Below are 19901 nucleotides of genomic sequence, written 5' to 3'. Positions count from 1 at the left end.
GTCCATCAAGGAATCTGCAAAGATACATAGCCCTGGATGGCTCCAGGCTCTGGCCAGCTGTTCAGAATTACAGAGGAAATAACGAGGTGCGTTTGCCTATTTGGGAGGGTGGGGTGGAAGGGAGAGGGGAGAATTAGCAGTTCAATATCTGGATTGAACAGAGGAACTTTTCCCCCCAAGGATCCTGCCAGGAGGAACCTTGACATACACAAAGTCAGAACGTAGACAAAGTTGCCCTGGTGAGAACGATAAGGTCACCCGTGGGATTGGCGAGATTATCTCTGTCAAGCACTCGGACAGCATGCAGTCAAATGATGCATCATGCAGTCATTTTCGGGGGGGAAAAATCAATTTCTTCGCCAGGTCGCTCTTTGCTTTTCAAAGTGCCCTTGTAGGCCGTCACCACCAAGCATTTATCAATTTAAATGCTGTAAATTGATAATGTGCCACCGCGCCTTGTACTGTTTCTGAATTATTTTGTTACTTATATTTGCTCAGTAGTCTCTGAACCCTCAGAGCCTCCATGTTCAAAGGCACATTTTTCTTTGTTACATGTAGGAATGATGAACTTTTTATGATTAGTACAGGAGAAAAATGCAGACATCTCGGTGGTGGGAGGGGACGCATGGAGCTGTGGAAATGGCGTACTTCACTACTTCATTTCTTTTTAACTTGGGTATTCCTGCCTGAAAGACTTGCAAAAGGAAGATATAAAGCTATATTTGTACATGGTTAGTAAAGGCGTGCCAGTTATCTCAGTACTGCATACATTTAGAAAACCAGTTGTAAAACTATAAACACTTGTTCCCAACCCTTGTGGGCCCTGGGATGGGTTGAAATAAGCCTATGTTTCTGGTCTATATATTCCACTCCATAGGATGCACTGATGCCAAACAAAAGTAATAACTACTAAGGAAAGTTTACATCTCCCTTTTTTAGCCCCCAATACATATGTGCATATACACACATATATACATATTTGTATGTATACATGTATATATATACATGCATATATGTATATATGTGTGAGTGAATACACACACACACACACACACACACACACACTCAGAAGCACAAAGAGAGTGTTAACCATACACTAACCCCATGATTTGCATTGGGAAGCAAGGCATGGGAGAGTTTGAGCTCATGCCTTGGAAAAGCAAGAGAGAAGCCAGGCAGTTGCAGCCTCTTTAACCTCCAGTGATTTATTGGCCCTCAGCCAAGTTATCAGGGGAATCTAATTCTTCTTTATTATTCAAATAAACCACACTTGGCACCATGGCTCCCTTTCAGAATAGCTGCACAAATAGACTGAGCTCTGTCATTTATTTGACCTTGTATTTGTGTGCTGTAGCTATAATTTTATTTGCCGTTCTATACAACAAATGCAGTGGGATCTAAACTATGGAGGCGAATGGCAGGATGGGGGAAGGGGCTTGTGGGAAATAGATGTCTCCATGGGTTAAAAAAAATATATTATTGACATGTTTTCACTTTCACTTCTTTCAGGTTTTATCCTGTGTCCATTCTACCCTAAGCAAGCTGTCTTCGAGTCAGCCAACCTGTGACCGGCTGGAGCTTCCTTCTGACTGGCTTGCCATGGCCAAAGGCTTCAGGAGGGTGGGGCATGGGGAGAAAAGAGCGAGGCAAGTGCATTGAGTCGCGAGCGTGTGTGTGTGTGTGTGTGTGTGTGTGTGTGTGTGTGTGTGCGTGCGTGCGTGTGTGTGCGTGTGTGTGTGTGTGTGTGTGTCCAGAGTCACTGTGAGAGAGCCTTCAGCCGGCGGATGAGATGTTTGAGCCATTAAGAAGTACTTACTTCCAGGTTTCATGTTTGTTCCATAGCCCATTTTGTTGTACACAGGACTGGGGGAACGGGAACACTTTGCTTGCCCAGGCCAACATCTGTACCTTCCTTTCCCATCTCACGTATGAGGTATTTCTAGAAAGCCCTGAGTTCACTTTTATCCCCTAGTCCACTAAGCCCTGCGTTCTCTGCCTCTTACACTTGTGTTTGCCACGAATACCCTGTAAGTATGAACTCTAAAGGAAGTGGATGAATTTGTCATAATCATACAACAGGCTACATAATCATAATAATTTGTGTAGCCTATAAAGAATCCTACGTGGCATTGACTTTCAGTTTTTAGTTTCGGAAAAACATGAGTAGTGTCTCACTGTTGTTAATGGCTGGCCAGTCGTAGTTTCCCTTTTGGCTTTGGTTGCCAGGAAGCATCCAGCTGAGACTAAAGCTTTATTAAATCTCTTCCATGCCATATTTAAGGTATATATTTATTTTTTCCACCCCTGTGGTAACATGTTATATATTGTTTTTTATCTTTTTTCTTTATTCTATTTTTATTATATACATCTATCTTAAATCTTCTTTTGGAAAGAGGAGATATAGTCAACACATAAATATTTCCCCAAGCTTCAAGTCTGATCTCAACTAGAGATGCCTTCTGTTTACCATGTGATAGCTTTTTTGGATTCTCTAGTGAGAATCCTCTTTCTGTTTTGGAAGCAACTTCCTAGAAGCTGGCTTCAGAGCACGGCTTCATGTTCAACACTGGGAGAGCCATTCTGTTTTCTCTTTTTAGTTTCGGTCTTGCCAATTCCATTATGGCAGGGAGCAGAGCCGGCTCCACCAGCTCTAGGCATGCCGCATCACCAGGCACATGGCACTCAGTCTCTATGCAGACCAAATGAGCACTGCTAGGTGGGTCCCCTCCTTCGGGGAGGGCGTCTGGCTCCTGGCAGTCACTGTCACTCATGAAGGCAAACTGTAGCCTGAAGCTAAGCATCTCTCTCTCTCTCTCTTTTTCTCTCATCTATCAATATCTATCTATCAATATCTATCAATACCTATCTATCTATCTATCTATCTGTCTATCTATCCATCTATTATCTATCTGGAAATGCAGAGGAGGCTTCTGGGGCCTCACTATTGCTCTGTCATCCCAAAGCTACAAGAATTCTTTGTAGAGAGTAGCCCACAAATCCAAGGCTCAGGTGTTATATAAGCAGACAAGGAAGTCTGCTTGGCTGTCTGTGGACCAGGCTGCCCAACAGTGCTCAGTGGAAATTCCTTGTTTGGATTCCTCATGTGTAAAAGGTGAACATTACTTTTCTCTAAGCCTAAGCCATTTCACATGGTGAAAGAGAATAAAATGGACAGGAGTATTATGTGATTAGGAATGCAGCTGTAACTATGTTGTTCTCTCGGACACTGTCGTGCTCACATGCCTACAGCCAGTTCTGAGAGGAATAGATAGAGTCCCACACTCTCTAGCAAAATCCACATGGAAAGGAATGGATGCTTTCTTCTTATCTAGACTTTCACAGGTTAACCACATTGGCTAAGAATACGTGGCTACATCTAACGTTTCTGTACAGGTGTGTGGGTATCTCTCGAGTGTGTGTGCGCTGGCAGAACAAATGCTTAGAGCATATTTTCTTTGGATGTAACCCTTGAGAACCCTGAACCTCAATTTTGCAAGATGGAACTGGAGATACCCAGGAAGGGTTATGGGGTAGGGACCTTTATGTTCCTGTTCAGATGCAGAACCTCAGCTCCTTTGAAAACATCCCCAGAGTTCAGCAGAGGCCTCCCTGTTTTGTCTTTTGCACTTACATGTGCAATGTTAATATCAACCAAGAATTTTCCTTATACGTCTGTTCTAAACCCACCTAAGTTGATATGGGCAAAAATCTCCCATCTCCCGATTTATGCCCTCATCTTTGTAGTTACACCTTGCTTCCAAATTCATCACTCTGTCAGCCTCTCCCTGAGCATATATGCTGATACCCACACTGCAGCAGCACCCACAGGAGATGGCCAGGCATGGAGTGGCTCGGATCTGTATCCGGAAGTCATCCCACTGACTCCTGCTTCCCACTCAAACTGCCACTACGAGAAAAGGAGTGGCTGGCCTCATGGAAGGTGCCAGACACGGTGTCATTTTTACACGGTTGCTTTAGAAAGCACCACTAGTTGTTTCTCATTGGAAGAAAAGAATCTCCAGTGTTAGAGCAGAGATGCAGAGAAAGAAAGGAAAAACCAGCACAGGGTTAAAGCCAAATTTCCCTTGAACAGATGATATTTCAGATGGCCACACTATTCCAGACGCATCAATTTCCTTGAAAATCCAATCCATATATGTGCATATGCTGTGCTGGCAGGAGGACTGCCTGAAATGGCCAAAACCCAAGAGCTAATATTCTTTTGGCCAGAATAATGCAATTATTATTTTCCTAGCTATCAGTCTACGCATACAGAGCCATCTGTTATGCAAAGCAAACATACACATCTCAATTACAGAAAATGCAGTTGCCTTGACAGAATTTGGACTACACCACTAACCAGGGCTGTAAAATGTGTTTGCAGCTAGTATATAATGGATGCTTTTCAGGAGTTCCCTAATTAGCATTTACCTGCTTAAACTAATTATTCATCCTTCTTCTTTATGGGCTTATTAAACTCTGTTGGATACTCCACATAAACCCGGAAGTGTGGCATCAGAGAATCACAACAGTGGGTTCCCAGCAATACTTGGCGTTAACCACACAGAGGTGCACCCTACTCGGAACTGTAGATTCCCAAACAGATTAAGATGAGGTTTAAAATCTCAGCTGGAGGCTACAACAAAAGAGAGATCTCTAGAGATACAGGAGGATGCGTACCAAGTTAACACCAGTCAGATTCCATCCCCTGATTTTTGAGAGTCCACAAGAAATTGGTGTGCACACAACAGTCAAGAGCACACGTGTTCTCCAAGGAAAGGCTCATGATTGCATCCCCCGTTTGGAATCTCAACAGCAAATAATCAAATTTGGCAGGGTTTCTGCTCCTTCCCCAGCCCTCCTCAAACGCCAAATCTCTCTATTATTTCCCAGTGTCTTCCTTGATTTAGCTGTCTCCCAGTAAACCCCACTAGCAGCCAGAAGGTTCCAGCCAAGCTGGATGTTTCTTTTGAGTGGTGCCAACCTTCAGAAGCTCCGAGCCTGGGTGGGACCTGTTTATGAGGAGACCAGAGACTCTTATCTCCATCGTTAGCCTGGAGGCAGTTGAGGGAGCAGTAGCTTATCCTGCTTGGCAGATCATCACAGACAAACTAAACCTTTCTGCAGAGGCTTCATGTCCCTTTTTGTTTCAACCACCACATGAAAAGGGTCAGATTCAGCCCATCACCTGTACCAGAGCAGACACCCAGATGTTGGATGCTTTCATGGCCAAAACATCTGGATAATTAGCTGAATGGAAGACCTTATTTCAGGATAGGCCGGCAATCTGTAACTGCAGCGTGGGCCTCAGAATGCAGCAGAATCGAAGTGTTTGTGTTTCTGGAGAAAAATCAAGGATTCTGTCCCTTGCCCTACAAGCCTCTGCATTCTCTTCTACCCCCTGACAAACACATGCGAGCAATTAAATGGCAAACCATGAAAGGCAGCTTTATTTTATGAAATTGTCTTCCAGCATCAGGCAGATTTTGCCAAGGCAGCGCAGTCTCTCCTGGCAGGAACCCTCCCCGAAACACATTTTAATGGTGTCTTTCAGCATTTCTTGACTCCAAATGACTCCTGCCATTGTGTCAGCTCCCAGGATAGCACAGGGCACTCCATAAACATCCAGTAATAGGACACAAGGGAAGCACTATTAGTGTGTCCCTATCCTACCGGGCACTGGGGTTTCAAAGTTCAAAACAACGAAGGGAAGAAACTTCATTTGTTCTCAATAAATTAATGATGATCCTTGGGGGAGGGGCGGGGAAGGGAAACTCAAATTTCTGAGTGCAAGTTTATTCTGAAAGCCCAACACAGACAGGCTCCTCTGACTTGGGAGAGTCAGGTAGAGGCCCTTAAAGAATAAATTAGACAGTTCATGCTAAGCAGAGCATCTCTTTGAGAAGGAAAAACAGTGGGCTGAAGGAGACTTTGCATTTAAGTGCCAGGAATCTAAATTGTTCGACTTACTTGTGAGAGGCCTAGGTAGATAGAGACGGTTTCAGAAATGTACAAAAATTTTCCTTCTTGATTTAGTGCAAATACGAAGCCATCCAGGGACTGTAAGAAAAAAGAATAACTGTGTTAATACATATACACAGAGATAATACTAATAAACGAAAAAGTGAATTGAGGCCATTTTTATCTTCACGGGTGACGAAAGTCCTAAGTTGGTTTATAGTGCATTATATGAATGAATTAGTGGGCTAAAGACCACCCATCTTTTCTATTTCAGAGAGTTCTTTCTGTCTTTGTCATTTCAACCAAGATGTATCAAGGCCATGCTGATTTTATGAGACACTGCCTTTATTTGGGGGGATTCAGTAGTAACTGCCATCAAACCAGTAGGTTCCTGGGTTAAGGAATTAAAATGAATGAAAGGAAAGGGGGAATGACTTCTACTGCTTGATTGATATGAATATCAATAATTGGTTATTAATAAATGATGCTCTCCATACACTGGGTACCTATAATTGTAAAGAAAACAGGAAGAGTCAGTGTATTATGGGCGAGTGTGTCCGGCTAAAACCTCACACACACAATCCAGCTTGTTTGTGACAGAGTTTCTAGTGTGCCTCTTGGGAACAAAAACAGAAAGAAAAAACTAACAAAAACTGAAGGGAATAAAAGCTGTCTTCAGTGTCATCTGTCATTCAAAAGTCTCAGTCTAACTTTACTAAATGAGGATTCTAGTTCCGGTTTGGTTTGACAAATGATGGAAACCACTGTGGGATCCAAGTACAAACTCAACGCAATCAGGACTCGCCTGTTTCCAGTTCCCGTCATCAAAAGCACTTCATACCCTCCGCCATCCTCACAGGTTTTGTTTTGTGTTATTTGTCTTTAACAGGTTAGGCTGCAGAGAAGTCTGTTTCCACAGACAAAGAACTTTTAAATCTTAGTGATATTAACAAAGGCCGTGAACTTGTAAGTTCAGAAGACGAGATCTGGAACAAGGTATATGGACACACTAATGACATGCTTTTATAAATAGAGACAGGTGGAAAAAGTCAGAAATACATATTCTTGCAAACCTCAATAAATCTTGGTCTACTTGAATACTGGAAAAAATGGCTCCTGTATGTTTTGATTCTGTGATTTAAATGTGTTCCCCAAGGAGCAGGAGATGGAAACATATTTTCCAGAGCTACAATGGCGAGTGGGACCTCCAGGAGGTATCTGGGGCAGAGAGTGCTGTTCTTGGGCATGCAGGGATGCTGCTCTTGCTGGTGTGCATCAGTTACCATGGGAGCCACTTCTCCAGAGGATGAGTTTGGCTCTCTTTCCCTGCCTTCTCTCCAGTGCTCTCTTGCCCTTCTGACTTCTGTCACGCAATGAGGTCTCATGAAGGTCCTGACTACATGTAAGCCTTGACCTTGGTCTTTTCCTACCTCTAACAATGTGAGAAATGAATCTCTGTACTCTGTAAATTATCCAGTCTCTGATAAACAGGTTAGAATAATTAATTTATATACAGGAGAATACATATGCATACATTTACAGGTCAGCATGAAATGTGGATTTCCATGTTTTCTGACCCATTTTAAACATTTTCCCACCCTGCTTAAAAACTGTAGAGACTTCTTACTCTGCTCTCCAATTTAGTGAGTTCTGAAAACTCAAAGGTCAGGTTACATTGTTTTACAAAAAGCAGATTACACAACTGGCAAATCCATACAAAGATATGTTAACAGTTCACATTGACTATACACCTTGTTGCATGTACCATCTTTTAATTTCCTCAAATAACCTCTAGAGTAACTATGTCATCTAAATTCTCTATACTTTGACACTAACAAACTTAGCAAAGTTAGGCAATAAGCCCATCTTGCTTTGGAGGGTTGTATCTGAGTCCTGATATATCAGTGCTTTCCAATAAATACTCTGTATTTGGTATGTGTAGATTAAAGAGAAGTTAATATTCAGAGTGTTTCTGAAGCTATTTATATTAAGAGGGAACAGATGACTTCTTACATAGTTTTCAGTGATTTTTTCTGATGATAGAATCAGAATCTTAGGAGTAAAAGACAATGGGAATGTAGACTGAAGGAGGGTTCCTGGGTCACTTTTATATGAGTAATCAGACCATCTTAGCTCTGCAGATTTTCCCCAGACCAAATACTGCTAAGGGGTTCTTGTCATTGACAAAATGACCAAAAGTACTTGGTCAGACCAGACCTTTCAAGTGCAGCATAATTAGCACTGTTCTGCTATCCTACATTGGCACCAGGCAAGCCTGACTAGGCACAGAAAGCCAGTACTACAGGGAGAAAAGGCTTCCTCCCTCAAGCATCGGAAGGATCCTGCTTCTACACATCTTTACCTCACATAGTACCTCTGGTAGACTAGGGTCCCTCCCTTCAACCTTCCCCCTGGGAAAGAGGCTTTGCTAGACTTCCTACTCAACCAAGTTGTTGGGACTTTCGATACAGAGAGAGTTTAGGAGGCCATCTTTACAAACCATTGCAAGTGACAGTGGAGATGTCACAAGAGAGTGAGGTGACAGCCAGAATGCTTCTGGGGTGCAAAGGACAGATGGAGCTGACTTGTAGATGGTCCCCTGTAATGGAAACCCTCATTTCATGGAGGCACATAGGGGATATTTGGCTGGATAAGGTCAGTTAGCCAATCAGTGTCTACGCCTTCTGTGCTGCCATGACTTTAAAGCCCTTACAATAGTAGGACCATTCAGCTGGCTTTTTGTTAGACTGAATTTTTCAACAGTGGGTCATGTCTTATTTACCTTTCTTTAACCAGAAATGAATAAACCTTCCATCTAGACTTGATTAACCCAGTCCTACCTCTTCTCTTGATATCACACATTCCAGATGACTAAGAGGGATGGGAATCATACTCCCCAAGAATCCCATTTAGGGAGTTACTAGAGTGTCTGACCATTAGGATGCCTCCAGTTAATATCATCTGTGTATGCCCTTATTTTTAGAATACCAGGCTCAGAGTAGATCCTGTCCCCATCTCTCTCTCTCTCCACCTCTCTTTCCTCCCTCCCTTTCTTCCTGACTTGTTGTTGTTGTTGTTGTTGTTTTGTTTTGTTTTGTTTTTTGTTAAAGACAGGGTCCCATTTAGGTTTCCAGATTTTCAATGTAGCTTAGACTGGTTTCAAACTACCCATGATCCTGCTACATCAGCCTTCCCAATACTTGGTTTTTAGGAATGTTGTTACAACATCCAGCTCTAGGTGTGAGTCTTTCTTGATACCTATTGCCTGTCCTGAAGAGATGTTGATGCCACACCCACAAAGCTCCCCTTTTGCATTCAAGGACTGTGTCTCACGACAGTAGTTCTTGCCTGTGTGAGAGGAGTGGGTACGACAGGATGTCTGAACTGTGAGGCATGGCAAAGTTCTGCGTGGCAAAAGTAGAAACTTTGACATGTCTTTAGATGAGGTTAAAAACAGGTCTGTGTCTACATGTACATGGCCTAAACACATGGTCAGCTCAGTTAATAACAACAATGGGGCACTGGAGATGGATTAGCAGGCGAAACACTTGCTGTGCAAACATGAAGACTTCAGTTCAGATCCCCAGAACCCATGTAAAGGTCAGGCAAGTGTGGAGACCCACCTGGAATCTCAGCATAGGAGGCAGACATGGGATCCCTAGCATAAGCTGGCCAGCCAGACTATCTGGGACTGGCGAGCTCTGGGTTCACCTAAGAGAGCCTGCCTTGATGGATAAGGTGGAGAACTCCTGAGGAAAACACCAAAGTCCACTTTGAGGCTCCACATGAATTTACACATGGTCATGCGCACCCATGCACAGACAGGTATCAGTACACAGATGAACATCTACATACATGTGAACACACATATCCACATATATATCACACACACACACACACACACACACACACACACACTACAAAAAATGTAATATCTAGCTGAGGAGCAGGGGAAAGGTTTAATAATCTGGCTAATTAACAACATTTCCATGGTCTGCTCATCATTCCGGCCAACTCTACCCACAGTCTGAGATTCACCCTCATAACTCAGCCTGGACAACCTTTCAGCTACTGAACAGGAAGGGGACTGGGATAGAAAACACATTGTCAAGCTACTATACACAAGCTGCTCCCCTGTGCCTCAAGGCTGCCCCCTCCTCAGCTAGCCACCCCCTGCTATTTAAATCACTTTGAAGGGTAACGTTAATATTGATTTAATTTCAATGTCCCAGTTTTAAAGGGACATTGGAAAGTGAAAGGAATCATTCAATAGGTATTTGGGAAGCCAAATGTGATTCATCTGAAAGTTCTGTGGACATTTTTAAATTTTTTGAGTTGAGGGAGCCACTATACACCAATCTGTTGGATGACTACAGGCTACTTTCTAAAATATATTTTTCTAACTGCCCACTGTTTTCAACAGGCACCAATTAAGATTCTGGGGTCAAAGGGTTAATTACATCTTACCCACTATGTAGAGTTTTCTGATTATTAACTAAGGTTGGATTAAGATGAAAAAGAACCTACAGAAACGTTAATGCTCAGCCATCCTCAGAAGATTTACCGCCAAGCCTGGAACCTAGCAGCTTTCCTTAAGGCTGACAGAGAACAAAACCTTAGGAGCAACAGTCAAAAAACAGCATCATAAAGATATGCAAGTATCTGATTTATCAAGACAGTTTTCTTATTACTGAAAACAGTTCCTGGCCATGCAGACGGGACTGATGGGAGAGTTCCTTTGTCACATCCCAGTGAGTTTGGGAGGCAGACAACCAGGAGTGAGGCTCAGATGCAGGAGTCAGGAGCTACGGTGTCTTGGAATAATAATGCCTGTAATTATAATTTATATCCCCTGACATCACATAATGCAGACAGTGTGAGCCACTGTTTCTTAGCCCCCAAAGCTGGATGCACCTCATAGTGTTTATCAAGGGATGAGGTTGGTTCCTTTGCAGAGTAGGGAACTAAGCAGTTTCATGATGGAGGGGTACGGGTGTTTAATGCATTGGGATAAATGGATTTTTATTTGTCAGAGTTTTGTCTCTGCTTTCCCTTTAAAGCGCATTCCACCACAGCCTCACTTCTCAGAGTAAAACCTTACTAGGAGACCATCATAAGGGCAATTCACATGTCTATTACCACCGTGAAATTAGGGCTTCCTTTTTTCCAGTGTGGAAGGGGAAAGAGATCACCCTGAATTCTTTTCCTATGACCTAACACCAGCTAAAGAGAAGAGCTCCCAGTAAGCTAGGGTATTTTAATGACAGATTATTTTAAATCAAGCCCTCACCATCTGTTCCACCCCCTCATTATGAATGTAAAAAGAACATATTTCACAATTACATCAGTAAAAAAAAAAAGTAAGTTCTCCGTGATCTAAATGCACACACGTGTTCTCTGTCCAATGTGCCAGGCATCTGTGATGCTCTTCTGATTCCGGCTCAGACTAGAAACAATACACCCATGTGTGACATGGCCCCTGCCTAGTGCACTGTTCCCTCCAAACCCTGGCATCTTCACTGACCCTGGCTCTAAGGTCTATCTTCCCCCTCTGTTTTAGCAACAGTTAAAAGAGTCAGAAAGAAAAAAAATATTAAGGTCCTTTGTTGCTTTTGGATGCAACCACACTTTGATAAAATGCATGAAAATGCTACACATGCCTTCGGTTGTTCGAAGCAATGATAGAGAAGGCACACGTTAGGCTCCCAACTTCAGAGAGCCTGAACAGAGCCCAAAGTGTCCACATGGATCTGCTTACGGGAAAGAAGGAAACCCCCGACTTAAGAGTACCCAGGAAAGGGCCAGGTTCCTCCTGAACTCCTTGTTTTCCTTCCCCACTAAGTCAATGGCAAATGCATTGCCATGTGCCCAAGGACACATCTCCCCAGTCTCAGCATGAAACTGAGTGTATTGGGTCAAATTGGACTTGACACTACAAATGAATCCCATAAAAACAAACCATGACACACCTTTCTTGTACCATGTGACTCTAAACCTTTCAGATGAGAAAACACTGGGTCTCTCTCCCTCTCCCTCTCGTCTCCCTTTCTCCCTCTCCCTCTTTCTTTCTCACTCTCATTCCTAGAAGAAAAGGATCAGTATAGAAGAGAAGATGGGCTACAACAACTCTAAGACACAAAAAGAACAAGGCCACGTGCTTCTGAGCATGTGGACTGGGTTTGCTTGTTTATTCAAATCCCACTTTCTGGAAGCCATGTTATCAGAGAGCTCATTTGCTTCCTCTGGGATTTGAGTTCAAGCCTGACATCCAGTTCAGAGAGAGATGAATGTCTTGATCAACATCTAACCAAATAGACTACTATACTCTTGAGAGAGTTCCACTTGCCACACCCCCCAGGGGCAGCAGGTGAACCTCACAGTGTGACTCAGGAACTAGGGATCCCACAGGACTTGCTTGACAGTGTGTATCACAGGGGACTATCAGTTCCTGCATAGATATTCACTGGTCCCTTTCCTTGTCTCCTCTTGCTCATGTGATGTGTTAATTAATGCACAGGTAACCAGATCAGAGTTCAGGGCCCAACTCCATCATTCCCCAGGAATTCAGAGATCTCTTTAAAGTTAACGGAGGAACCTTCCCTTGGCAAGAGTAACACAATAGTACATTATTCTGGTCCTAAAAGACCTAAAAATATCACTGCTCTGCTTTGGCAAAACACATGGCACTTGGTCACACAGAGTGCCATGTGTTAAGTTGTTGGCTTTGAAAAGCAATGAAAAGAAAAAAAACAAATGTTATTTGATATCCTGTAAATTTCTAGAAAGTATTTTAAATGTGCATATATATATACACACATACATATATATACATATAATAAACTATTACTAACACATGTACATTACATTTATTATTAGAGTACATGGTGCAGAGACCAATATTCAGTTCACTTAATAGTTACTATTGAGAAATGTTAGGCTAATTACATTGTCCATATATATTACTGAATTCTACTTTATTGTGGGTAAACTGAAGCTCAGAGAAATTAAGCACAGGGTTTGGTGTCACACAGCCAGAATGTGTCAAAACAGAAGGAGGACCCTGCCCTTTCTGAGACTGCCTGCTTGGGCTTCTGCAGTCTCCACACTGATACAGCTGAAGCTGGGCTTTGCATGCTTCAGCATTTCTTTCCACACAAGGATTTCCCATGCACCTTCCATTTGGCAGACACTTGCTGATCCATCCCTTTGGGGGGATACCTGTTGATGGCATGTCTTGCTGCCGGCCCATACAGCCTAGGTTTCCCCCAAAGGCTAGACCCATGACTGAGAAAATGAGTAAGACATAAAACTAACTCTACAGAAAAGCACCGGGGTAGCTAGGGCGCAGGGTCGGCTGACACTCGCCACCTACCCACAACACCCGCCACAGGATCTTAAGACTTCTGGTGAGTGGAAACAGCTTCTGCTCCAATCCAATTGCGCGCGGGACCTGAGACTGCATTAGTTAGGGAAGCAGAAAGCGGCCTGAGTAGGGCCACAGGCCTCATCCAGCCGGAACAGCACCGGGGTAGCTAGAGCTCAGGGTCCGCTGACACCCGCCAGCTACCCGACCCCCGCCACAGGATTTTGAGACTGCTGGTGAGTGGAACACAGCTTCTGCTCCAGTCAAATCACGCGGGGCCTGAGACTGCTCTGGTTGGGGAGGCAGAAATCCGGCCTACGTAGGGCCACAAGCCTCTTCCGGTCAGAAAAGCACCGGGGTAGCTAGGGCGCAGGGTCGGCTGACACTCGCCAGCTACCCACAACACCCGCCACAGGATCTTAAGACTTCTGGTGAGTGGAACACAGCTTCTGTTCCAATCCAATTGCGCGCGGGACCTGAGACTGCATTAGTTAGGGACGCAGAAACCGGCCTGAGTAGGGCCACAGGCCTCATCCGGCCAGAACAGCACCGGGGTAGCTAGAGCGCAGGGTCCGCTGACACCCGCCAGCTACCCACGACACCCGCCACAGGATTTTGAGACTGCTGGTGAGTGGAACACAGCTTCTGCTCCAATCTTTAAACAGTGACAAGGACAAATACTAACCCCAGAGATTACCAGATGGCAAAAGGTAAACGTAATAATCTTACTAACAGAAACCAAGACCACTCACCATCATCAGAACCCAGCACTCCCACTTCACCCAGTCCAGGGCACCCCAACACACCGGAAAAGCTAGACACGGATCTAAAAGCATATCTCCTGATGATGGTAGAGGACTTCAAGAAGGACTTTAATAACACACTTAAAGAAATACAGGAGAACACTGCTAAACAGGTAGAAGACATTAAAGAGGAAGCACAAAAATCCCTTAAAGAATTACAGGAGAACACTGCTAAAGAGTTACAAATCCTTAAAGAAAAACAGGATAACATAATCAAACAGGTAGAAGTCCTGAATGAAAAACAGGAAAACACATCCAAACAGATGATGGAAATGAACAAAACCATACTAGACCTAAAAAGGGAAGTAGACACAATAAAGAAAACCCAAAATGAGGCAACACTGGAGATAGAAACCCTAGGAAAGAAATCTGGAACCATAGATACCAGCATCAGCAACAGAATACAAGAGATGGAAGAGAGAATCTCAGGTGCAGAAGATTCCATAGAGAACATCGGCACAACAATCAAGGAAAATGTAAAATGCAAAAAGATCCTAACTCAAAACATCCAAGAAATACAGGACACAATGAGAAGACCAAACCTACGGATAATAGGAGTGGATGAGAATGAAGATTTTCAACTCAAAGGACCAGCAAACATCTTCAACAAAATTATAGAAGAAAACTTCCCAAATCTAAAGAAAGAGATGCCCATGAACATACAAGAAGCCTACAGAACTCCAAATAGACTGGACCAGAAAAGAAATACCTCCCGATACATAATAATCAGAACAACAAATGCTCTAAATAAAGATAGAATACTAAAAGCAGTAAGAGAAAAAGGCCAAGTAACATATAAAGGCAAGCCTATCAGAATTACACCAGATTTTTCACCAGAGACTATGAAAGCCAGAAGATCCTGGACGGATGTTATACAGACACTAAAAGAACACAAATTCCAGCCCAGGCTACTATACCCAGCCAAACTCTCAATTAACATAGATGGAGAAACCAAAGTATTCCACGACAAAACCAAATTCACACATCATCTCTCCACGAATCCAGCCCTTCAAAGGATAATAACAGAAAAAAACCAATACAAGGACAGGAACCACGCCCTAGAAACAACAAGAAGGTAATCCCTCAAAAAACCTAAAAGAAGACAGCCACATGAACAGAATGCCAACTTTAACAACAAAAATAACAGGAAACAACAATTACTTTTCCTTAATATCTCTTAATATCAATGGACTCAACTCTCCAATAAAAAGACATAGACTGACAAACTGGCTACACAAACAAGACCCAACATTTTGCTGCTTACAGGAAACTCATCTCAGAGAAAAAGATAGACACTACCTCAGAATGAAAGGCTGGAAAACAATTTTCTAAGCAAATGGTATGAAGAAACAAGCTGGAGTAGCCATTCTCATATCTGATAAGATTGACTTCCAACCCAAAGTCATTAAAAAAGACAGGGAGGGACACTTCATACTCATCACAGGTAAAATCCTCCAAGAGGAACTATCAATCCTGAATATCTATGCTCCAAATACAAAGGCAGCCACATTCATTAAAGAAACTTTAGTAAATCTCAAAGCACACATTGCACCTCATACAACAATAGTGGGAGACTTCAACACACCACTTTCACCAATGGACAGATCGTGGAAACAGAAACTAAACAGGGACACAGTGAAACTAACAGAAGTTATGAATCAAATGGATCTGGCAGATATCTACAGAACATTCTATACTAAAACAAAAGGATATACCTTCTTCTCAGCACCTCATGGTACTTTCTCCAAAATTGACCACATAATTGGTCACAAAACAGGCCTCAACAGATACAAAAATATTGAAATTGTCCCATGCATCCTATCAGATCACCATGGACTAAGGCTGATCTTCAATAACAAAATAAATAATAGAAAGCCAACCTTCACGTGGAAACTGAACAACACTCTTCTCAATGATACCTTGGTCAAGGAAGGAATAAAGAAAGAAATTAAGGACTTTTTAGAGTTCAATGAAAATGAAGCCACAACATACCCAAACTTATGGGACGCAATGAAAGCATTTCTAAGAGGAAAACTCATAGCTCTGAGTGCCTCCAAAAGGAAACTAGAGAGAGCACACATTAGCAGCTTGACAACATACCTAAAAGCACTAGAACAAAAGGAAGCAAATTCACCCAAGAGGAGTAGACGGCAGGAAATAATCAAACTCAGGGGCAAAATCAACCAAGTGGAAACAAGAAGAACTATTCAAAGAATCAACCAATCAAGGAGCTGGTTCTTTGAGAAAATCAACAAGATAGATAAACCCTTAGCCAGACTCACTAGAGGGCACAGGGAAAGCATCCTAATTAACAAAATCAGAAATGAAAAAGGAGACATAACAACAGATCCTGAAGACATCCAAAACACCATCAGATCCTTCTACCAAAGGCTATACTCAACAAAACTGGAGAACCTGGATGAAATGGAGAAGTTCCTAGACAGATACCAGGTACCAAAGTTGAATCAAGATCAGGTTAATGATCTAAACAGCCCTATATCCCCCAAAGAAATAGAAGCAGTCATTAATAGTCTCCCAACTAAAAAAAGCCCAGGACCAGATGGGTTTAGTGCAGAGTTCTATCAGACCTTCAAAGAAGATCTAATCCCAGTTCTTTACAAACTATTCCACAAAATAGAAACAGAAGGTACTCTACCAACTCATTCTATGAAGCCACAATTACTCTGATACCTAAACCACAAAAAGACCCAACAAAGATAGAAAACTTCAGACCAATATCCCTCATGAATATTGATGCAAAAATCCTCAATAAAGTTCTTGCTAACCGAATCCAAGAACACATCAAAACAATCATTCATCCTGATCAAGTAGGTTTCATCCCAGGGATGCAGGGATGGTTCAATATATGGAAATCCATCAACGTAATCCAGTATATAAACAAACTCAAAGACAAAAACCACATGGTCATCTCGTTAGATGCGGAAAAAGCATTTGACAAGATCCAACACCCATTCATGATAAAAGTCTTGGAAAGATCAGGAATTCAAGGCCCATACCTAAACATGATAAAAGCAATCTACAGCAAACCAGTAGCCAACATCAAAGTAAATGGTCAGAAGCTTGAAGCAATCCCTCTAAAATCAGGGACTAGACAAGGCTGTCCACTTTCTCCATACCTATTCAACATTGTACTTGAAGTCCTAGCCAGAGCAATTCGACAACAAAAGGAGATCAAAGGGATACAAATTGGAAAAGATGAAGTCAAAATATCACTTTTTGCAGATGATATGATAGTATATATAAGTGACCCTAAAAATTCCACCAGAGAACTCCTAAGCCTGATAAACAGCTTCGGTGAAGTAGCTGGATATAAAATTAACTCAAACAAATCAATGGCCTTTCTCTACACAAAGAATAAACAGGCTGAGAAAGAAATTAGGGAAACAACACCCTTCTCAATAGTCACAAATAATATAAAATATCTTGGCGTGACTCTAACTAAGGAAGTGAAAGATCTGTATAATAAAAACTTCAAGTCTCTGAAGAAAGAAATTATAGAAGATCTCAGAAGATGGAAAGAGCAGGATCAACATTGTAAAAATGGCTATCTTGCCAAAAGCAATCTACAGATTCAATGCAATCCCCATCAAAATTCCAAATCAATTCTTCAACGAATTAGAAAGTGCAATCTGCAAATTCATCTGGAATAACAAAAAACCTAGGATAGCAAAAACTCTTCTCAAGGATAAAAGAACCTCTGGTGGAATCACCATGCCGGACCTAAAGCTTTACTACAGAGCAATTGTGATAAAAACTGCATGGTACTGGTATAGTGACAGACAAATAGACCAATGGAATAGAATTGAAGACCCAGAAATGAACCCACACACCTACGGTCACTTGATCTTCGACAAGGGAGCTAAAAACATCCAGTGGAAGAAAGACAGCATTTTCAACAAATGGTGCTGGCACAACTGGTTGTTAACATGTAGAAGAATGCGAATCGATCCATTCCTATCTCCTTGTACTAAGGTCAAGTCTAAGTGGATCAAGGAACTTCACATAAAACCAGAGACACTGAAACTTATAGAGGAGAAAGTGGGGAAAAGCCTTGACGATATGGGCACAGGGGAAAAATTCCTGAATAGAACAGTAATGGCTTGTGCTGTAAGATCGAGAATTGACAAGTGGGACCTCATGAAACTACAAAGTTTCTGCAAGGCTAAAGACACCATCAATAAGACAAAAAAAACACCAACAGATTGGGAAAGGATCTTCACCTATCCTAAATCAGATAAGGGACTAATATCCAATATATATAAAGAACTCAAGAAGGTGGACTCCAGAAAGTCAAATAACCCCATTAAAAAATGGGGCTCAGAACTGAACAAAGGATTCTCACCTGAGGAATACCGAATGGCAGAGAAGCACCTGAAAAAATGTTCAACATCCTTAATCATCAGGGAAATGCAAATCAAAACAACCCTGAGATTCCACCTCACACCAGTCAGAATGGCTAAGATCAAAAATTCAGGTGACAGCAGATGCTGGCGAGGATGTGGAGAAAGAGGAACACTCCTCCATTGTTGGTGGGATTGCAAGCTTGTACAACCACTCTGGAAATCAGTCTGGCAGTTCCTCAGGAAATTGGACATAGTACTACCGGAGGATCCAGCAATACCTCTCCTGGGCATATATCCAGAAGATGTCCCAACCGGTAAGAAGGACACATGCTCCACTATGTTCATAGCAGCCCTATTTATAATAGCCAGAAGCTGGAAAGAACCCAGATGTCCCTCAACAGAGGAATGGATACAGAAATTATGGTACATTTACACAATGGAGTACTACTCAGCTATTAAAAAGAATGAATTTATGAAATTCCTAGCCAAATGGATGGACCTGGAGGGCCTCATCTTGAGTGAAGTAACACAATCACAAAAGAACTCACACAATATGTATTCACTGATAAGTGGATATTAACCCAAAACTTAGGATACCCAAGATATAAGATACAATTTGCTAAACGCATGAAACTCAAGAAGAATGAAGACCAAAGTGTGGACACTGTGCCCCTTCTTAGAATTGGGAACAAAACACCCAGGGAAGGAGTTACAGAGACAAAGTTTGTAGCTGTGATGAAAGGATGGACCATTTAGAGACTGCCGTGTCCAGGGATCCATCCCATAAGCAGCTTCTAAACGCTGACACCATTGCATACACTAGCAAGATTTTGCTGAAAGGACCCAAATATAGCTGTCTCTTGTGAGAAGATGCCGGGGCCTAGCAAACACAGGAGTGGATGTTCACAGTCAGCTATTGGATGTATCACAGGGCTCCCAATGGAGAAGCTAGAGAAAGTACCCAAGGAGCTAAAGGGATCTGCAACCCTATTGTTGGAACAACATGATGTACTAACCAGAACCCCGGAGCTCTTGTCTCTAGCTGCATATGTATCAAAAGATGGCCTAGTCGGCCATCAATGGAAAGAGAGGCCCATTGGACTTGCAAACTTTATATGCCCCAATATAGGGGAATGCCAGGGCCAAAAGAATGGGAAAGGGTGGGTAGGGAAGTGGGGGGTGCTATGGGGGACTTTTGGGATAGCATTGGAAATGTAATTGAGGAAAATATGTAATAAAAACATTAAAAATTTAAAAAACAAACAAACAAACAAAAAAGATATGAAAAAGAAAAAAAAAAACTAACTCTACAAAACAAAAAGGCCCAAGTCAAAGGGCAACTTGCTGTCTAAAATGCCCTGGACCCACAGGGGACCTGAGTGCTGTCACCCTGCTCCATACCTCTACAAG

The 19901-nt window shown here is 42.4% G+C and overlaps 1 protein-coding gene across 5 annotated transcripts in view; it reads right to left on the bottom strand.

Annotated features, from left to right (window-relative positions):
• The window catches only part of Npas3 (neuronal PAS domain protein 3), an 829848-nt gene that overhangs the window by 230022 nt on the left and 579925 nt on the right, over positions 1-19901 (bottom strand). For all 5 annotated transcript variants that reach the window (XM_085830373.1, XM_085830374.1, XM_085830370.1 and 2 more), the window contains one exon: positions 5971-6060. In XM_085830373.1, coding sequence (XP_085686499.1) covers positions 5971-6060 — 90 coding nt within the window. The remainder of the gene's footprint in view (positions 1-5970; positions 6061-19901) is intronic.

Source organism: Mus caroli, unplaced genomic scaffold, assembly GCF_978045245.1.
Source record: "Mus caroli unplaced genomic scaffold, Mus_caroli_1 scaffold_14, whole genome shotgun sequence".
NCBI lineage: Eukaryota > Metazoa > Chordata > Mammalia > Rodentia > Muridae > Mus > Mus caroli.
This window is presented reverse-complemented; position numbering and strand designations above follow the sequence as displayed.